Raw genomic sequence first — 20,506 nt, forward strand, 5'->3', positions numbered from 1 at the left:
TGTTTGTGTGTGAATTTGTTAGATCGCAGTTTTGGTAGTGGTAGGTCTAAGAGAGAGAGAGAGAGAGAGAGAGAGAGAGATACTTTACTAAGCAATCGTCAAGATTGAAAATGGCGTCATAAACAATAGGTCAGTAAGTATTTATAAATACAAAAATGTGTACAAAATCGAATGAGTCCATGTTTTTACACTTGAAAATTGGGCCAGTCCAAAAATTCTGCAACAGAAAAAAATGGTCGTTCAATCAGCCACTTGTGCAACGTCCTCTTGAAAGAACCAAGGTGAGACCTCTTCACTTCCATTGGTAGGATATTGTACAGCTTGGCTCCGGCGTATGTGGGCTTTCGCTGAAACCTCGTTGTGCGGTGTACTGTCAGGTTGAAGTCCTGGGCGTTCCTCGTGCTGTATGCGTGAAGGCTTTGGTTTCTCTTCAAATTTGCGGAGTTTGCAAGGTTGATCACTTCCAGAAGGTAAATGTTGACCACAGTTAAGATGTTAAGGTCGATGAAAGCTCTTCTACAGTTGTCTCTTTCATCAAGTCCCACCAGAGTACGAATTGCCTTATTCTGAAGTACGAGCACCCGCTTCAAATTCACCTGACTTGCAGCGCCCCAAAGAACAATGCCATAACGTAAATGGCTCTCAAAAAGAGAACTGTATGCAATTCCGACAGCGTCCATGGTGCTTACACTCTTCACTCTTCTGAGGGCGAAGATGGCAGTGTTGAGCCTCCTGCAGAGCTCGTCAAGATGGTCTGACCATGACAGCGAGCTGTCAAGTACCACACCTAAATACTTCGTGGCCTCAACACTTTCAATGTCAGGGAAAACGGACACCTCCTCCTTCCTATGACCAAAATTGAGCTGATTTGTCTTCTTTACATTGAATACGAGATCGTTCATATTACAGTACTCTACTGCCATATTCATAGCAATGTAAGATCGGACTTCCAGGTCATCTCTGTTTTTGCATGACATAAGGAGTACCGTATCATCGGCATACATTATTGACTTGCAAAAAGGCTTCGCTAAGTTAGCCTCTAAGGTAAACTTAACTTAGGCATAGGCCTACTCTTATTAATAGATAAGTTATTAATTTAACTTTTTCAAAGGCAATAACTTAGACCTAAACTCCACTGAAAGGCCCAACTAACTTAACTCAACCTAACATTAACAATCACTCTTTCTTGAGGAATCCGAAAAAGATAGGTTAAGTGAACATTTAAAACTTCATAAATAATTCATGCACGCAAAATATTTAATTGTTAATACCTAATAACAAATAATCAGCTTCAGCTCACTCACAACACTTTAATTTTCATAATCATAAAACACCTTTTCAAGCAGCTCAAGTCAAAAATAAACAAACTGTAAAGAATAAACGCCTTAAAATCACAATGCACAACTGCAAACTGCAACTGTTAACTGTTGAAACGAAACAACTATCTAAACAGGTCCAATTAAAGATATACAGTGAAGCTATTACACAAATAGCTGTTATCCTGTGCATGTGGAAGCTGAGTTGCTCGTGGGTATAGAACGTCGAGTCTCTGGACACAGCACGAGCTCGTCACGTTCTGTGGTTGTCTGCTAGCGTAACAGGTTGTTTACATAACCATAACCTCTAGGCTACCATATCATTGTTCTTTAAACTAACCACCAAAGATTATGTAATATGTGGTGTAACTGTATACCGGCGTGAAATCATTTGGGAAGCTGTAGCTGTACAGTATATCTTAGCCTCCACTAATATCCAGCCTCTTCCAATCTCCTTCAGTTTTTAGTCGAAGTGAAAATGCCCCTTCTTCCAACAAACAAGAGGCCTATTGCTTACTTGACAAGGGTTGAGAAATTCAGTGCTTGTCACAGACTTCACAGGTAAAATTTACTTTTAAATTATAATAGTTTTATTGATTTTTCCATTATTTGTTATCTCACTTCCTTCAACCCTAACTTTGTAGGGTTGATCATAGTGCTGGCATTAAACTTACCAGTCATAACTCAGAAACTTGACTGTTTTAACCTGACAAGTAAACGATTGGAAAGGAACACCATTATTAAAAAGGTTAACTTATATAAATCAGATCATTTTGACTTTCTTTTATAGGCTTAGGAGTTTGTTTTTTAGCATTAAGATTTCAATAACTTATCATAGGCTATTTCAAAACTAAGCCTACTGTCATAGATTTTTAGACCCATGTATGCATAACAAATAACAATGTAGGTACATACATCGACTCTCCATTGCAGCATACATAATGGAGCCCCTCAAATTGCTATAAAGTGCAATTAACCCTCTGTTCGGTCGCAATGTATCATTTTGCAAGTAAGAACCTTTTCAGTTGCTGTTTTTCGTGTGCGCACCGATCGTCATCTCCTCGCTACTACAGTAGGCAGTGGGCACCCCCTTCCCTAGCCAAACCAGCCAGTGAGTGCTGAACTTGACCTTGTTGAGGGCACATTTTTTTAGTTGTATGAATATGGCACAGTGCAAAGTCTACTTGCAGTATTCAAAACAATGGGGAGCGAGCTGGTATAATGGTTAGAGCATGGGAATTCGGTCCCTGGGGTCCCGGAATTAAATCCCGCCAAATCACCAATGGATTTTATCCAAGTGATAATAATGCCGCAACCACTATGTCTAGCCTGAAGTTATTGTAAAAAACCATAAATTGTTGGTTACTATGACTGTGCTAAATTTCGTGCCGATCGCTTCAGCCGTTCAGGAGGAGCATTTGTAAAACAGAAGCAAGAGTATAGTAAGAGCTGAGCTTCGCTCCGCTCAACAACAATCAAATCAATCATTGCAAAGACATTAAAACGATACATCAATTTAACTAGCCCTAAGTTATATCAAGTAGGCTAGATAAAGTGCGACTCTCCTGGTAATTATTTAGGTGCAACCGACAGAATTTTAAGTTATTTTCATTTGACTTCAGGTTCCAAAATGCAATGCTTTTTTGCTGGAAAATTGTAATTCATTGAAAATATTATTATTCAAGGATTTTGTCCTCTCCCCCCCCCCCCCCCCCCAACTTCCCTCTTCTTAAGTGACCATCTACCTACAGTGTTCTTTTACGTTATGTCTTTAGTTTTTCCGTTTGATTTGTTTTTGTTGAATGGTTATAGGCCCCTAATGCTCGCCTAAAAATCAAAAGGTTGCTAGGTCGAGCCTGAGAAGTACCTAACAAAGCTACCTACCCATCTCACTCCATCCTACACTCATAGTTGGATCATTGTTGAGCCTCTTGCCTCTTAAAAATATTGGGACATCTTGTCGTCGTCATTACACATAGTACATTTAACATATAAACACGAACCCGGACAATAACTTTTTACAAAAATGAATGCGCGGCCGGCCATACCGCGGTGACGGACACGATGCAACTAACCGACACCTGTCTGTTATTATTATTCGTTTAGAATTCTGTACAACGTTGATATTTGTTACAAAGATGAAAAATTTTACAAGGTAATAAAATAACTTCCGCTCTAGTGATTACTATGACTAGAGCAATACTCTCCTGATAATTAGACCAATTTGTAAATTACAATGTAAAAATGTGGTTCGGATCCCATTATAACCTATAGGTCCCTTAGTTGCCATTGGCAGTTCGTCCGGCTGTAAAGGCCATTAATTAACAGTCCTGTCCAAAAAAGGGACATGTCGGCCTTATCTAAAACTTAAATAAAATTTGCTATAACTAAACACTAAATAATATAACTCAATTTGTGAAAGGTGCAAATTAAGATATTTTCACATCACATATTGACCTAGTTAGGCAAAATCAAAATAGCCTAGTTAATTGTTTTGCTTTAGCGTTATTAATGATTTTTCTACAAATTTATTTGTTTTCCAGTCCACATCTAAATGACGAGGAAAATTTGGAGACTTATGGAAAATGTAACAACTTTCATGGTCATGGCCATAACTACACAGGTAAAGAGCTTTGTATAGAGGTCCTAAAATTATTATTATTAAGTTAGTCCTTGAAGTCAAAAGACAAAAAACCACAATGTAGCTAACATTAGGTTAAAGTATCTGAAAATTTCAACGGCCATAATGACCTGGCAATGTACAAGCAAGTTTAGATAACATAAATATAAAAGAATTTGATAACACATTTTCAATTTATTAAAACTGAAGCTACCAAGCCTACAGCTAGAGTTATTATCTTTATTAGTGGGTTTTGAGAAGCATATACAGGGTGGTTGGTCATCAGTGTTACAAAATTTTTTTGGCGTAAGTACTAAGTAAATGCAGTGTAATGATGCATATAAAAGGTTCCAAGTCCAAAAATTAGCTTCCCAAAGAATTATTTTATGTTTTTCTAAAATAACTATGTTTTCAAACTTAATACAGCTATTTCTCAATTACCTGTAAATGGATTTGAGTAGACAATGTCATTTTCGTATTCCGTAAACGCTGGGTCTTGTTTCAGTGGAGGTGACGTTGAAAGGCCCCGTCACAGAAGATAGAGGGATGGTGATGAACATAAACGATCTCAAGAAGTATATGAACACCGCAATAATGGTTCCAATGGACCACAAAAATCTCGACAAGGACGTTCCATATTTTAAGAACGTGGTGAGCACGACTGAAAACGTAGCGATCTTCATCTGGAACAACCTCAAACAAGAACTGGAGGATCCTTCACTCCTATATGAAGTCAAGATTTTCGAAACCGATAAAAACATCATTTTGTACCGTGGAGAGTAAGCTACGTTGTACAGTACAGCTTCATTTTTTTGCATTTACAAAAACGTTGCATTTATTTTACTTAATATGTATGTAAGTAATGTCTTAAGTATGAAAAACAGTGACATTTCACTCAAAAGGTCAACACTGAAGAATAAGAAATTATATTTTTTTTAGTTTTGTTGTATTTAGGAAAATTTACAACTTTTATTCCTATAACACTTATTTTGTCAATCAATTATTTTTAACCAAACTTGTATTTTTTTAACAATAGTTTTTGAATGGTGTTTTTATATTTTATTTGCTTATATTGTTGTTATTCGATTCAAATGTTTATCTTGCTCTATATACTCTTTAGAAAATTATAATGTGGCACATTCCATAAATGTTTAAATAAAATTATTTTTGTATCTAAAAAAAACTTGTTAGTTAATTTCTTTAATAACCAATTCAAAGAGCTTTTTATGTGCTTGCCTTTTGTATTAGATTTGTTCGGATTCTTTTAAAAATGTAATTGGTACCTTTGATAAAGTAACACAATTGCAAAAATAAATAGTCCTAGTTTGAAAGAATTTTTTTTTTTTACATAAACAAAGTAAAAGTGAGAAGAAATTGATAAAAAAAATCCTATTACTGTAGTAGCTATGATACTATCATTGACTATTGGATTAATAGTCAAAGATACTACGCAATATTATAAGATGACCAGTAGATAATATTCCAATTAGAAATTTGATACGTTGAATCAAATACTTAAACAATGGGAATTCATAAACCTAAACTTGTATTAATTGATGTTTAAGGACAACAAATCAGTGTAGTTAAATAGAAACATACTTTCAGATTAATTTTACTTTATTTATTAACTTACCATCTCAGGATATATAGCTTAAAGTAAAAGTCAAATCCCCTTCATTATTCTACTAGGAAAAACATGTACTAGTCTCGGTATATAAATATAAATTTATTTCTTTCATACAAAATAATCAAGAATGTATACGGTTTGTCAGCAAAGTAATTGTACAATACGAGGTTATTTTAATAGTCCTGCATCAGTCTGTACCAGCAGGTTCGACAAAATAACCAGTTTTGTTGTGTAGGTCTCCTTCTTCTTTTTTCTCGTCTTTTGTCCGATTCTCCAGCCCTTGGTCGTGGTATCGGATGGGATAAGTCAGCTGATTACCTTTGTCCCAAGTGTAAAGTTCCTGTGAAGCATAATTACCGTGTAAAAAGTGAATTTCAACCATAGAAGGATTGAGGAATTAGACATTTGTCTCTTAATTAAACTACTCTAGACTCCCTTTCCTCTAGATTCCTCAGACCTGGATCCTTACTATAACCAAACTTAAACAATCCTAACCATGAGAAATTAACAAAAGTTAGCACAAAAATTTATTGATACTTCAAAGCTTGCTTATTAGTGAACTAAAGTATTATCCCAAATAATAAAAGAAGTGAATGTAGTTAAAATGTCTTTATGTAACAAAATGTGCAGTCTGATATTGAAGTTGAGTTAGATTTGCTGAATTTATTACGTCTACTTAAGCACTTGTTGAGTTACCTTGTTTTTGTAGTTGTATCCAATCATGGTTGTTCGTCTGAAGGGATTTGTGAAAGGAATATCCACCTCAACTCGCTTATTAGTAAATAAATCAAGCGCAAACCTGAAAAATTAAATTTAAAGCATTACTTTTTTACTAACTAAACTATGTATTGGTAGGCCAACTGAAGATAGTTTCAATTTGAAATATGTAAATTCGGAAAGAAACCATAATTCTCGTGACGAATAAAAAATTGGTGGTTTTGACACAGCGGAATATGGAATCAAGACATTGCAGTTTATGATTTAAACTTCCTGCGCTCTCAGGGATAGAAGGGAACGAGGTGGCTGACAAGTTAGCAAATGTTGCGTCAGCCTCTGACTTCAAGGGACCACAGCCTTTCTGTGGAATTTCTTGTGGGTATGCATGTCGTTCAGTCATGTCATGGGCTCAGCAGGAACACAGGAAAAGATAGGTTAGGCCTCAACACCTTAGGGTAAGTTAGCTCACTCTCTTCTCCCATTCCCAGATGGTTGCATCCAATGCTCTACGATTAGACAGGAGGCTACTTAGACAGATCACAGGAATGGTCACTGGCCATGGCTTCCTGAAACTGCACCTCCATCGCTTGAGGATCCATAATGGAGACACTGCATGTAGGAAATGTGCAGTCCGAGGAGACCACAGATCATCTAATACTATGACTGTACAGCTCTGAGTGTGGTAAGGGATAGCCCTCTTGTAACAATGACAAGGGGCAGACACCTTCCTCAAGAGGAGCTCATAGATAGGATGCTGAAGTTGATCAAGAAACTCAGGTTTGATGTGCTCTCACGCACCAAGCGCGGAGCACAAAAAGCCCATCAGTGGCTGACGTGCATCAGGACAAGGCCTGTCCTGACAGATCAATCAAGCTTTATAAAATGTAGGCTACTTATTTGTCTCTACAATTTGTACCATGAGTTTGAACAATCAAAAGACAAACTGTCTAGATTTAGTTATTCATTGAAAATGCTTTAATTTAATTTTCTTTGAGTTCTTTGTTGTTTGACCGTGTTTCTAATCTTTCTATGTGCAGGGGTTATAGGCACAGGCTATTATGAGTATAGTTGGCCTTAGGCGGTGCACGGCCCAGTGCAAACATTCAGAAAAGGTCCCTTACTAAATAAGCAGCATCCCAACAATGCCAACTAACTTTCTCGTTTCAAAGCCATTAAAAATGACCACCTCCTCAATAATCTTTAAAACAAAATAATATTCTCTAAACTCACCTTATATTAGTGTTCCTCTCCTGTGTGCTATCAACAACATAGAGTACACCACACACAATAAACATTTCCCCGGCCTTACGATGCGAGACGCTGATGTTCCAAGCGTATTGCACCTCGAGGCTCTTAGTTTCCAGCTTCAGTACGACTGTGTTGTTTGAGTCCTCCAGTCCGTAAATCACCCAGAGTCCGTTATCGTCTACGGCAAAGTCCATGTAATTGTGTTGTTCATTGTACAGCTTCGTCAGGTTACTGATCACAGTGTACGGCACTTGGTCGTTAATGTGAGATATCCGACTGTTCAGCTCGTACCTCACGATGACTGGTTTGCTCACTTCATTGATCTGTTTGATCGAACAGTAGTAAAACGTTCCGTTGAACACAACATGAGCACTACCCTGCAACAAGATAATGGAAAACGGAGATTTTGACAAGTTATTTATCTCCCTGGGTTTTCTGATAATGTATCTATTGTGCTTGTATGTCTACCTATGAAATGTTTTATTGTTGTGAACTAATGATTCAGTGATTTTTTTCAAGAAAGCATGTGTTTATGTTCGTAGTCGCACAAAAAGAAATCAAAAGTTAAACGATTCGTTGTACGAAATGCCCAAAATGTTGATTAATTTGTCAATGGGTGAGATATTAATGAAAGAATAATTGGCTATTCGTGGCACAGGTAGAATTGAATTAAATTTACAATAAATAAATTGCATTGTAATTGTTTTAATGGACAGAAAGAAGAAAGAATGTACTGTTACTAGCACTAAGCTGAGTGACTAAAACAATAACAATTCAACCTACATACTTTTAAAAATTAAAACAAAGGTCTTGGAGAAAAACTAAAATTATTTCTCAATATCTGAAAATATTAGTTCCATTTCAAATTTGATTGTTATGCTGCTCTACTACACTCACCGTGAATGGGTGCATGAGTTCGTATTTGCGGGCTGATTTGTTCTGGCGGAACGTAGTCTTGTTGGAGAACTCGTACAGATGGTTGGGGTCAGCCTCGTCAGTGGTCCAGATGGTGTCGTCTGTAAACTCCGGCTGGGTGGGACCCGGGTCTCTCATCCACGACCCGTACGTTGCGTCTGTGAACCTGTGGTACACTGGCTTGCCCACCGCATACACCAAACAGTCTGGAAAAAGAAGAGTGCTTGTTTTTGTTGTTTAATGACATATTATTTCTAGTTTTTATTTTTAGCAAATTTCCCCTTTAGGAAAGCTAACTGTTACCGTAGATGGCATCGTTAGACCTCTCAGACCGGGGGCCAATCTACTTTTTCATTTTGATATCCCCAGAGGATAAAAATGTATTTCAATTTGTACTTTTATTTTTTTTTACTTGTACATGTATTTTCTTTTAATTTCGTTGTTAATTTTCCTATTTGTTGACTTACTGAGATCCCTGTTCTTGAGACCGGGGTAAGTTGTTGCGCTGTGCAGCGGACGAACATCCAACTCCTTGTAACCCAGCAGCTCATGTACGCTGTACAATCCCGACTTACAGCTCTTGCTGTACTGTTTAGGGTCTGGGCATGTCTGACAGATGGGAGCTGGAGGGCAAAGATCTTTCAAATCAACCTGAAAATTTCAAACATGTTAAAAGCAGTTGAAATAGGCAGGTTTTTTTTAGATCTCCAGTCAACAATTTGATGTTTTTAATGATCTTTAGTTTAAAAAATAACATCATATAGATTTTTGACGCCTACAATAATTTATGTTATTATAATTTTCACCTTTTCAGGAGGTTCGGGTCCGAATGTCGCCCCCGTGTCTGTGTCCAGATCGTAGCTAGGAGGCCGAGCCAAGTTTCTGTCCATCTCTAGAAAACATGAAAATACTTTTACCCCAAAAGTAAATTATTTAACCCTCAGAGTGCCAGGCGAGAAATAAAAGTAACGCTCAAAAAATGCCGATGATTTTTCCCGAAGGTCGCGCTAAAAATGCCGAGCGCGATCTGGCGATTTTTAGGTTAAAATTTCGTAAAAATCGAATTTTCGATATTTCGACCAACGAAAATCGATGTATCGCATCTAGTAACTTTCGACTCAATGTTAATATATGGGTTAAAAGAATCCGAGTATCCATTCGGTTGTTATGACAACTGTTCGATCATTACGAAACGTCCGGTCAGCCGGACGTTGGCACTTTTGGCTCGTTCTAAAAACGTCCGGTCGGCCGGACGTCGGCACTTTTGGCTCGTTTTAAAAACGTCCGGTTCCCCGGACGTTGGCACTCAAAGGGTTAATGTTAAAAAATAAACTTATCCACTATTTCTGCTAGGAGCCCAATAAATCAAAATTAATGTCTGGATGATTTGACTTAGGTTTACTTGGATTATTGCAGTTATTGTTCATCACTTGTTGGCAAAACATTCTCTTCTTCAGGATCTGAAATTGTCAGCGCCTAGAGATGGAGTAGCCTAGAACTAGTTATAACATGATAAGATTAGTTGACAAAACAGCGATGAGAATCAAAATAAAACCTACTCATTATACCCTTTTACTAAATATTTTTACTGACTGATACATTTCAACATTTAGGTCATTATCACAGTCTTAATATTATTGAATCTTAAATATGTAAACAATTATAAAATAAAATCGCCCATCCCAAGTAGCACACATCGTTGGCCCAACGTTGGGAAATGGTCGGCACGGTTGGGAAATGGTTGGCAGAAATTATAACAATTTGCCAACGTTGGCCCAACGGAAACTGGTATTCGTTGGCCCTACAAAGGAAAGAATCGTTGGGCCTTCGTTGGGTTTTTAAGTATAAAACATTCTAAAACGAATTAAAAAAAATTGATTTATTTTAAAGTACATAAATGTTATGGCAGCAGAATATAAGACAAATATTGTAAAAATTTGGATCTATAATAATTGTAGTCAGATGATGTTGTGATACTACTTAGATACAGTAGGGAACACCTGCTTAACATATAATAATTATATATACTATATACTATACTGAGGTTATATAGTATACTGTGATCATGGCATTAATGTCCGAAACATGTAAGTAATATAAAATGAAATGTTTTTAGGGTACTGTGGTCTTAGTAATAATTATTATAATTCAATTTTTCTTAACAATATTCTTTAACTTATTTAAGCAAGTTTTTAATAGTTATAGAGAAAAGATTAATTAATTATATAACAATCAATTATAACAGTTGCCTACTAATCTAATGGTAATTAAATAATCTATATTCAAATACTAGTATCCTCTCCAACTACCAGAAAAACAATTAAACTACTTGAGGCCTAAACAGATGAACAGAATCATATTATACTGTAGCATCAAAAATATTTAAAGTATTAATTGTGACCATTGCACCTGTCGGCTACTCTTTGACCACTTCAAAACACTCATAATCAATAAGCACAGTTAGCTCAGAGTTAAGGCGTGAGGCTCACATGCCGACGGTACCGGGTTCGAGACCCGTCCCGGCCAAATAATTTTATCTCGTTTTATTTTCAAAATAAGTTTTTATGAACTATTTAATCAATTTACTCAACTCATAATTATGCTTTTCATACAAAATCTTTATTATTTTGTGTTTTTTATGTTTATGCCCAATAGGATGGTTGGCCCTTCCGCAAAAATTGGTTGGTTGGCCGTAAGACCGTAAGACTGAGTGCCAAAACATACCGTTGGCCAACGATCGACAGAAACGTTGGGCCAACGATTTGCCAACGGTTTTTGCTACTTGGGATCTTTACTTTTATATCTAATCTATCTTTCAATTTTCTATTAAACCACTGTAGCAATAATAAAGTTCTGACATAATACAATCGTGGTAAAAAATCTGTCAAATTAAAATTAAGGCCAGCAAAAATATCTTATTCTAAGATTCCATTACCGGTAATTCATTGTTTGAAACGTTAACATACCTTCAAGCTGGAATTTCCCGGCAGTTTTCCCAATTTCATTCTTAGCCACACATTGATACTGTCCGAAATCAGACAGCTCAACATTGTTAATTAACAGTTCCATTTTGGACTGAAAAAGAAGAAAAATTGGTTCATTTCTACTAAACAAATATAACACAAATCATTCTAAAGCAAGAAAAGCGTAAACTAATTTTGCAAAAGAGCAATAATAATAATACACGATCTTCCCTATCTGACTATTATCCTTTATTGTTAATGCAAGTATATAGGTATTCCATTTCATGCTGTAATCAGTTTTAAAATAATGTACCTGGGGACCGAGCTTTGCTCGGGAACTTTATCACTATACTCTGAGAGTATTCTTGGGTCAATGTAAATCTATCCCAAAAATATTATTTTGCGGTCTATCTTTTCTTGACATCTATTTAACTTCTGTTAAAATAATAATATACAAACAAACCTTTTACAGGGCTGAATTGAAAACTTGATAAAAACTATAACCCTTTTTTGTTAGCCTACTTCATATTGCCTAACATACAGCCTACTTCAGTTTGATTAAAAGATTAAATCAAACTTTGGCATCTTTCTGTAAATGGCTCATTCAACTAGTTCTGTTTGAATAAAACATAGGCTACAGCTGGTCCATACGATTCAGTGATTCATTTAGGTATACAAAACCCAATGCTATTAAAAAGGCGCGTTTGTTAACTCCTATGAAAGTTAAACGTTGTAGTTTGTATAAATAACTTTAAAATGAACACAACGATTCTTAAAAAGTAATTTTTAATCAGAGGTAGATTTATAAAAAAAAGTATACGCAACAATGAAAAATTTTAACTATTTTATTTGAGGAAGATACCTTGTATCTAATGGAGCTTTCCATGATAGTCATAGTGTACTTGGTGTCAGTTTCCAACAGCTGTACGTTGTCTTTCTTCCAATACCTCAATGCTTCTGGGAAAGCTTCAATTTCACATATTAGACTTGCGTTCTGCCCTACGACTGCTCGTAAGTGCTGGTTTCCGACCTTTATCATTGGTACAACTGGAAAGATTTACGTTACAAAGTTTTTAAAAGTGTTACTGAAATAGCTAGAACTATGGTTAGCAGTGCTTCCCAATGGTGGTATGACTACAGAAAAAAGTTGATTCCTTTTGGCTTTCAAGCTACTATAGAGTAGATATTCTATCACAACTGATTACAGAACATATTATTTACTTTCTATAATAAATGATGTAATCATATCATGGTTTAACTCTTAAGTAAAAGGAAACAACTAAAAGCATGTTTCTAAGACTCTCCCTTAGTACATTGGTCTTGCATTAATTGCACCCAAGAATTCCTTAATTGCGCTAAGACCTCATAGGGTCACAAAAAATGTTCCTTAGTTGCGTCAAGTCCAAGCCAGGTAAGCCAATGAACGTATTGGTTGGCTCCCTGGAGTAGTTGGCGCAATTCAGGAATACCTGACTACCTGACTCAGGTCAGTGGGCGCAGTTAATGCCCTCCTCGTACAGTCGATATCTGTTAGTGAAATTTCAGCTTAATTGGTACAGAAAGACAAACAGCTCATTTTTGTAAAAAACAAGGAAGTTCATGTTATTGTTGTAGTAATTTATAAGTTGGTAAATTAATTTTAACAATCTATATCTCGCTCGGTTTCTAAATCCTCTCTTAGAAATGTTCCAATGCTTTAGAGTTTCATGATATGATCTTAAGTTTGTAAATGCCAAAAACAGTATATACTGTATACATCAACTCTTTCAACTGGCATCTTAAAACATTATTTCTATCGTGCTAGGCTCACATTTGACTTCTACATTGAAGGTTTGGTTTTTAGGTGGAGGAATGCCATTTTCCGCCACACACATGTAAGTTCCCATTTGATCCCTTCGAATCCTCGTGATGTTAAGTATCTGACCAACTATTGACGAATCTGTAAAAAACAACAATCGTGAAAGATTTACTGATATCTCCATGATTGAACGGACTACAACAAGCAGTATTTATAGTTTGTCAGTGTAAAAGTTTAGTTTAATTACAAGTTTTCACAAGATTATCTTTTGGTTGTGGATACATGTTTTGATTAAATCTACTAACTTATTGATTGATTATCTATCCACTACCTACCAAATTCATGACATAAATGGAAGAAATACCTAGTTAAAAAACTTATATTAAATGCTAAACAATTTGAACTTATTTTTTACGATCTTTGTTTTTGACACGGTAATGGAAGCAAACTTTAGCATCGTTACTGTGTCAAGGACTTAGTCACTGTTGGCTCTGAAGTGCTTAATTAACATTTTAACCACGGATATTGCTTATCTCATCCTCTTAGATGAGCCAAATATAAGGATAATTTCTGAATAAAATATGTTCCTGACATGACCCTCAAAAGCACAAAGGGCTTCTTAGAAACCATCCTATCTACCAACCCACCTGCCAATCATGCCTGCTTCGCTCTTCTACTGACCCAGTCTTACAAATTGCTTACTTCAAACTGAATAATATTTTCACTAGATAAACATTCACTTCAGTTCTTATGAATGCCTACCGCATTAAATTAACTTTTCATCACTCTGTATTCGAAAATAACAAATTTCCATACAGCTGAGATCTTTGAAAATCTTCAATTTCCATAGACCAAAAAAAAATCAGCTGACTTTTCCTGACATAAACATTACTTTCGCTACATAAACAATACTTTGCCTGACATAACAAAGTTACACCTGGAGAAAATGAATAGATTACGAAATATCAGATAATTTTTTTAAGTTTGATGAAGTAGTTTTTTCATAGTGATAAACCGTTCAGGTACTCGTCTTCGAATCACATGTAACACACTATCTCGCCCCGAAATAGGTCACTACTAGTAGTGAAATATAATATATTTTACTATAATAATTAATAACATTAATCACCCTATTCCTTTACCAGAAAACATGGTTTGCAAAGAATAAATAACTGCAGTTTATTCAAAGAGTCAAATCATGAAATAGTTACAACAACCAACTAAACTGTTCATCCAGATAAGTTGAAATATGAAATTTTGATTTTTATCTTACAAAAGTTTTACTCAGACTATTTAAACTCCACTATTATTTTATAAAAACAATGCGTATTATTATACAGTGAAATTATGTAGCACATTTCACCTTTCCATGCTCCGAGTTCTATTGTAGATGCATCGATTCTCCGCCATTGCACCATAGGGGTGGGATTGCCAGTCACTATACACCCCAGCCTCACGTTGTCACCCTCGTAGGCAGATACTGGACCAGGAGTCTCAGGGCCTGGTGTGAATGTATACACGGCAATGTGAAAGTGTATCAACTAAAGGTAGTGTGTGAATGTGCAACAATGAACAGTACCAGTTTGAATTTCTTTTCATACTACAATTTGTTGTTGTACTTCCACACTGTAACCCTAGAGACAATTTGCCGGTGAAATATCTATAGATAGTGTAACAGTTCAAGGCAAAGTGAAAATCTATCAACAGGAGACACAAAGAAATTTTAACAACCGAAGGTAGAGTGAAATTGTAACAACAGGAGGTCTCTACCTCCTGTTTTTACAAAAAAGTTAAAGTGTAGGTAGAGTGAAAGTTTAATAAGATGGGGTAGAGTGAAAGTGTGTCAATTATAGGTATTAACAACTGGATGTAAAGTGATAAACAACTGAGAGAAGAGTGAATGTGTAACAACTCAAGGTATAGTAACAGTATAACAATGTGATGTAGAGTGAAAGTGTAACAACTGCCGAGTTGTAGTGAAAGTGCAAAAAACATGTGGTAAGAGTGATGTGAAACAACTGGAGATACGGTAAAAGTGTAACGAAACTGGATGTATTTTTACATGTTTTTACTTATATCTTTAATATAAGCAATAGTGTTGAAGCAACAATAATCAAGAATGCTTATTTCTTCAAATTTATGAAACCTTCAGTCTATTCTATTTTATTGCAAAACTTTCCTAAGATGAATGTTCTGTTATTTTTTTAAAGTAGCAGTAAAACTAGATCACTATAATATATACCACTAAACAAACTGTACCAAACCGCTGTAGTGGGACTGTTCCTTGCATAGAGACAAACATAGGATTTGTCAATGGTTTTCTAACCTACCAACAATAGCTGGAGGTATCAACAGCTGAGATGACTTTGTTCCGTTGATATTCACTTGGTAAGTGCTCACTCCTGGGATTCCGTGGTTCCCAGGCAATCCAGGCTTCCCACTTCTTCCTCTAGGACCTGCTATACCTGGAAAAATTTGTAAACACTTATTGAGCGAAGCTCACTTTCCCTCACTTTGTAACTTCTTTGTAAGGGCATCAGAATGTAATGGCTTTACCAATTGATATGAAATTTGGCCAACAGCTAAAGAATACTAAACACAATGTTTTGGTAAAAAATATTTGCAAATTTCCTTCTGGATTTTATTTTACGGGTCATGCAATTTCGCTTGTTATTTTAATGTAAGTTGAAAGAAAAATTATATTGGGTTTATGACAGGGTCTGACTTAGGGGAGGTACAAATGAGGCATTTAGTTCAAAATTCCTCCGTGAACAGCGCTGTAGTAGAGAGCACTTTGGCAATGAAGGTTTACTAATCGCAAAAATAGTTCTGTTCATAAAATAAAATTATAAATGCCTCAAATTCAATTCTACTATTTTTTAATTATAAAATTAAACTATCATAACCTAACCGAACTAACCAAACTTGCTGATAAAGAAATAATATAACAAAAGTTTAGTAATCGGAAAAATAATTATGTTTATTAAATAAAACTAGAAATTGCTCAATTAAAATTTTATAATGACTTAATAATAAAATTAAACTGTAATAACCAAACCAAACCAACCAAACTTGCTGATAATAAAAAATCTTGGAAAAAAAGTTAACGCTACCAGCGGGAATCGAACCCGGGACCTACAGTATATCAGCCCGGCACGCTAACCAATAGACCACCGAGGCCGATGGCTGTTGAACGTTTTGTTACGGTAATGGCGTTCCCTCAGCTAATACGAAGATCTCAGCTGTCATCGTAGCCTCTTCTATACCTCCCCTGAGTAAATACCGTTTATGACATATGGGTTTATCTCGTTTCATTTAAATAAGATAAACATATGTTAATTGTTTGTAACTGTTTTGTTTGCATTTCAATGTTTACTTTCATCATAGGTTAAAGTTGGAATGTAACAGTTTATTAATGGAAGTAACAGTTTTGCTATATTTGTTTTGAGCATGCCTCAAAGGCCACGTCATAATATTGGTCGTCGCACCGATAATGCAAATATTGTAAGAGAGTGGTGTCGTGAACAAGAAGAACCAGATGAAGCAGTGGCGGAAGAAGCTGATAATGATAGGCAGTTAGCTAATCAATTCCAACATGAATTAGATGCAAAACAAATTTACTTCTGCACTAACTGTCATCGCCAACAACTAACAGCTTCAAACCAACAACCGATTTGTTCGCGTTGTCGATCAAATGCAACTAAATTCACAGTGTTAAATAATATGGATGTGTCAAGTGTCCTGAACGAATTAACTGACCTGACGATTGTAGAACAAATGTTGATTGCACAAGTACATCCTGCTATGCCCATTTACAAAGTACAAGCAAATGGTCAGGATGGCCAGTTTTACTACAAAGGTACAGTATGAACTATCAGATAAATTTGTCATTCTTTAGAATTTAAATAATATCGGGCAAACAAACGGTGAATCTGTTGAAAGGGAACATATTGAAGGGTGTTAGCTGCTTTAGCCATTGACAATCTTTAAACAATGCTTCACTCATTTATGCGTCTAAAGTGTAATGGCAGACCACCCTAGTATATTTTTATTTGTAGGCTATGTTTGTGTAGGGGAATATTTGTGAGCAGTCTTATCAGTGTGAAGAGGAAAAGATGGATATAATTTGTTATGTTTGTAGGAATAATGACATAAGAAGAATATGTTGAACCTATTGTTTACTGTACAAAAACACCTAAGTGACAAATTTTCCTTCTTACCTCTCGGCCCCTGGGGCCCCGTAGGACCAGGAAGTCCTCTTTCACCTTTAGTTCCTGGAAAAAAATCAAACAAATCTGTTAAAAACAAATCTTTACTCACCACCTAATTGTTAAATGCAGTATGGAGAGGATGTATGGAAACAAGATAAAAATAGGAAAGGCAATTTATTGTATTTGAAAATAAGATTCTTAGGAAAATTTATGCGGAGGAAGGAAAGTGGAGAAGACAAAACAGAGACTTTCCCTGTAGCAGCAAAGATGTACTTGTTCAACCTGTTATTCAACATTTGGGATAAATCTGACATGTTTAAGGAAATATTCTGATGATGGGTATGGAAATTTAATTTGCTTAGTCTGAAGGTTTGCTGTGGCGGGGGTATTTTCTTAGCTATTTTATACGTGGCTCTTGAAGTTAGTAAAATAACACACTGGATTGATTAAATAATTCCAAACCACCACCAGAGTGTGGTGAATTTTAGGGTGAACTGAAGATAGAGAAAGAAGAGAAGTATGAAAGAATGAATTATGTGATAGTTTTGTTAACAAGATCAGATTCATATGGACCAGCGACGCACATATGCGGCAGCCAGTTTCTACCCATAGACTGACGTCGCATATTTGCGTTGGTGTCACAATGTTATTAAAAAGCGTATATTTTGTATATAGTTTGTAACAGTATATTTGAAGGCCCTGAATTCTCTGCAGTGGTCTACAGGGATGTCTGATGCATATGTGCATCACTTAGTCTGTGAATATGATGATTGGTGACGTCATATGATGGTTGGCAAAACTGTTTTTTTTACTTTGCTGTATCACTGGCCCGTGGTCTGTGACACCCGGTCTATGTGTAATATTAAAATGTAAACCTCGGTCCATGGCAATGACCGCAGCGTCGCATGTATGTGGCAATCGGTAGCAAACCTGGTAAAAGATAATTAACATTACACATTTTACTTAAGGTACTTATTTTTGTTTACAATAACGTATAAAATATTACCATTGTATCCATGAGCTCCTGGAATTCCATCAGTGCCATTTCTTCCTGGAAGACCGTTTGTTCCAGGAACACCATCCAGACCATTCCTTCCGGGTATCCCATCTAATCCAGGTTCTCCTGGTATTCCATCCCTCCCGTCCAAACCTGCGGAACCTACAAGGCCAAACATTACAAGGTCGGAAAAAACATTCATATTCAACTGAAAATAATTTTAACTCTGCGCAAGCTGAGAGTTTATTTATCTAAATCTCCATACCTGCAGAGCCAGGTGGGCCCCTTAGTCCTGGGGGCCCCTGCGGACCCTTGTCCCCAGGATGTCCTCGAGGGCCCGTCTCCCCTGTCGTACCCCTCTCACCCTTCTCCCCTCTATGACCAGGATCTCCTCTAGGGCCAGGGGGCCCCACAGGGCCCGGAGTGCCAGGGGCCCCAGGGGGACAGTAGTCTTTAGCAGCTCGACAAAACCCTTCTATTGCGACCATCTTGAAACAAAAATATAAACTTAAATGACACATACATAGAGTAGAGTCAACAAAAATCTGTAAACAACTTAATGAAGTGATACGGAGATTTTAATTCAAGAGACTTATTTAAAATGTGATATTTTTTTTTTAATTGGTAACTTACTAGGGGTGTTTTTTTAAATACTTTTTATTGAAATGGCAACCATACGCAGGTAGGTATTTTTTGAATGGACATGAGTGTAGTGTAGGATAACGGGCATGATTACCCCACATTTATCAGAGCCTAGAGAATTAGGTGCCCAAACTGAACATCTTCAAATGCATGATAAATTGCATTTTTTAAATATGTAATTAAATTAATCCAAACAACAACCGTGATAGTATCAAGACCAGGTTAGAAGCCAATAAACATTCAGTAATACCTCCGCCACAGCAAACCTGCAGACTAAGTGAATTTCTATTTGCCTGGTTACATTTTAATCAAAATGTTCACATAAACTTGCCAGATTTATTCCCTACTTAAATTTTAAAAAAACATTATATTTAACGAGTTCTTGGGTTTGCTACAGGGATGAAATAGTGTGTTTTTTTGTAAAATTTTAATACTATAGTATAGTATGAATAAATTTACCAAATTTGATCAAAATATATCTATAAAAATTTGAACTAATGGTGTTTTTGACATCTATTTTGGGACATCAAAATTAAAAAGTAAAATTGGTCCTGGGTCTAGGTCTTATTGCCGTGCTGCCTACGTTAATAGCTTATTCCCTATATGGGAAATCTGCTAAAATACGCGAATGGCATTGTAATCAGCACAAACTAAACTAGACAAGCTTACCCTCTCAGACTAAAGTGCACAAACATTTAAGAGGTTTTACTGCTTTCCCTTAAAACTAATATTCTCAATTACAAAATTGCACTGGTGTAAAATAAAAACTAATTAACTCTGATTTTACCGGAACTCTAGAGTAAGAAGTCAACCAGAGCCACGGGTTGGAGGCTGCCTCTGTTTTGTTTTGTTTCTCTTTTTCCTCAAATTCAGAGCGCAGCTTCGGATTGACGAACTCCACGTTGACATCTTGAGATCCTTGGCTGTGCAGGACGTTTTCTGCTACGGCACTCTCGCGTTTTGTCCTCACTTTAACTTCCCCCTCCCCACCTTCTTTGTACCCTACGTAAACCAGCACTACCACTTGAAACAACACCACACTGGCTAACAAAACATTCACCACCTTCAAACTCGCTTGTAGTTCACAAACTGATCGAGTGTTTTTGCACACACGCTTATCTAAATTTTGAAACTTGCGGCGATGTAGCCCCAACAGAGTCTTGTCCCTGAACGCCATTTCTCCATCTCTCTCTAGCAATCCAACTCCAATCCGTTTAGATTGGACAATCACCCTCACAATTGATTCTGAGCTCCTCTCACAGCGAGATAGTTTTGTGGGCTCACACAATTGGTATATTTAACTTGATTAAGTAATATGATATCCTATCATACGGATATGATAAAGTTAACAAGGTTCAAAATACAGTTTCAGAGGGACATAATGATGTATTTGTTACATATGCAATTTGAATAAAGGAATGATTGATAGTAAATTAATTATTAAATAAGATT

At 36.2% G+C, this 20,506-nt stretch overlaps 2 protein-coding genes across 2 annotated transcripts; one reads left to right on the plus strand and one right to left on the minus strand.

Annotated features, from left to right (window-relative positions):
• Window positions 1-1,597: 1,597 nt before the first annotated feature.
• Window positions 1,598-5,042, plus strand: LOC128996879 (6-pyruvoyl tetrahydrobiopterin synthase). Its single transcript, XM_054422402.1, has 3 exons — window positions 1,598-1,877; window positions 3,860-3,939; window positions 4,442-5,042. Exons 1-3 carry the CDS (start codon window positions 1,795-1,797, stop codon window positions 4,717-4,719), a joined length of 441 nt encoding a protein of 146 aa, XP_054278377.1. The 5' UTR covers window positions 1,598-1,794; the 3' UTR covers window positions 4,720-5,042.
• A 599-nt stretch (window positions 5,043-5,641) lies between these two features.
• LOC128997276 (uncharacterized) lies at window positions 5,642-20,231 on the minus strand. Its single transcript, XM_054422896.1, has 15 exons — window positions 19,842-20,231; window positions 18,678-18,900; window positions 18,422-18,574; window positions 17,425-17,478; window positions 15,535-15,669; window positions 14,568-14,705; window positions 13,217-13,345; window positions 12,269-12,453; window positions 11,410-11,518; window positions 9,250-9,335; window positions 8,911-9,094; window positions 8,426-8,649; window positions 7,511-7,905; window positions 6,260-6,362; window positions 5,642-5,903 (listed from the first exon to the last, which is right to left on the minus strand). Exons 1-15 carry the CDS (start codon window positions 20,229-20,231, stop codon window positions 5,751-5,753), a joined length of 2,661 nt encoding a protein of 886 aa, XP_054278871.1. The 3' UTR covers window positions 5,642-5,750.
• Window positions 20,232-20,506: the final 275 nt, after the last annotated feature.

This window comes from Macrosteles quadrilineatus, unplaced genomic scaffold (genome assembly GCF_028750875.1).
Source record: "Macrosteles quadrilineatus isolate MER2022 unplaced genomic scaffold, UCM_ALF_1.0 Scaffold_6__1_contigs__length_79288215, whole genome shotgun sequence".
Taxonomy (NCBI): Eukaryota; Metazoa; Arthropoda; class Insecta; order Hemiptera; family Cicadellidae; genus Macrosteles; species Macrosteles quadrilineatus.

Bases quoted from the DNA above. Each gene is read 5' to 3' on its own strand.
- LOC128996879 (XM_054422402.1), top strand. From the start codon at position 1,795: ATGCCCCTTCTTCCAACAAACAAGAGGCCTATTGCTTACTTGACAAGG. The intron at 1,878-3,859 runs GTAAAATTTACT...TTTGTTTTCCAG, and splicing joins GCTTGTCACAGACTTCACAG to TCCACATCTAAATGACGAGG. The intron at 3,940-4,441 runs GTAAAGAGCTTT...GTCTTGTTTCAG, and splicing joins TCATGGCCATAACTACACAG to TGGAGGTGACGTTGAAAGGC.
- LOC128997276 (XM_054422896.1), bottom strand. From the start codon at position 20,231: ATGGCGTTCAGGGACAAGACTCTGTTGGGGCTACATCGCCGCAAGTTT. The intron at 18,575-18,677 runs GTATGGAGATTT...TTGGCCTTGTAG, and splicing joins GGGCCCACCTGGCTCTGCAG to GTTCCGCAGGTTTGGACGGG. The intron at 14,706-15,534 runs GTAGGTTAGAAA...CATTCACACCAG, and splicing joins GATACCTCCAGCTATTGTTG to GCCCTGAGACTCCTGGTCCA.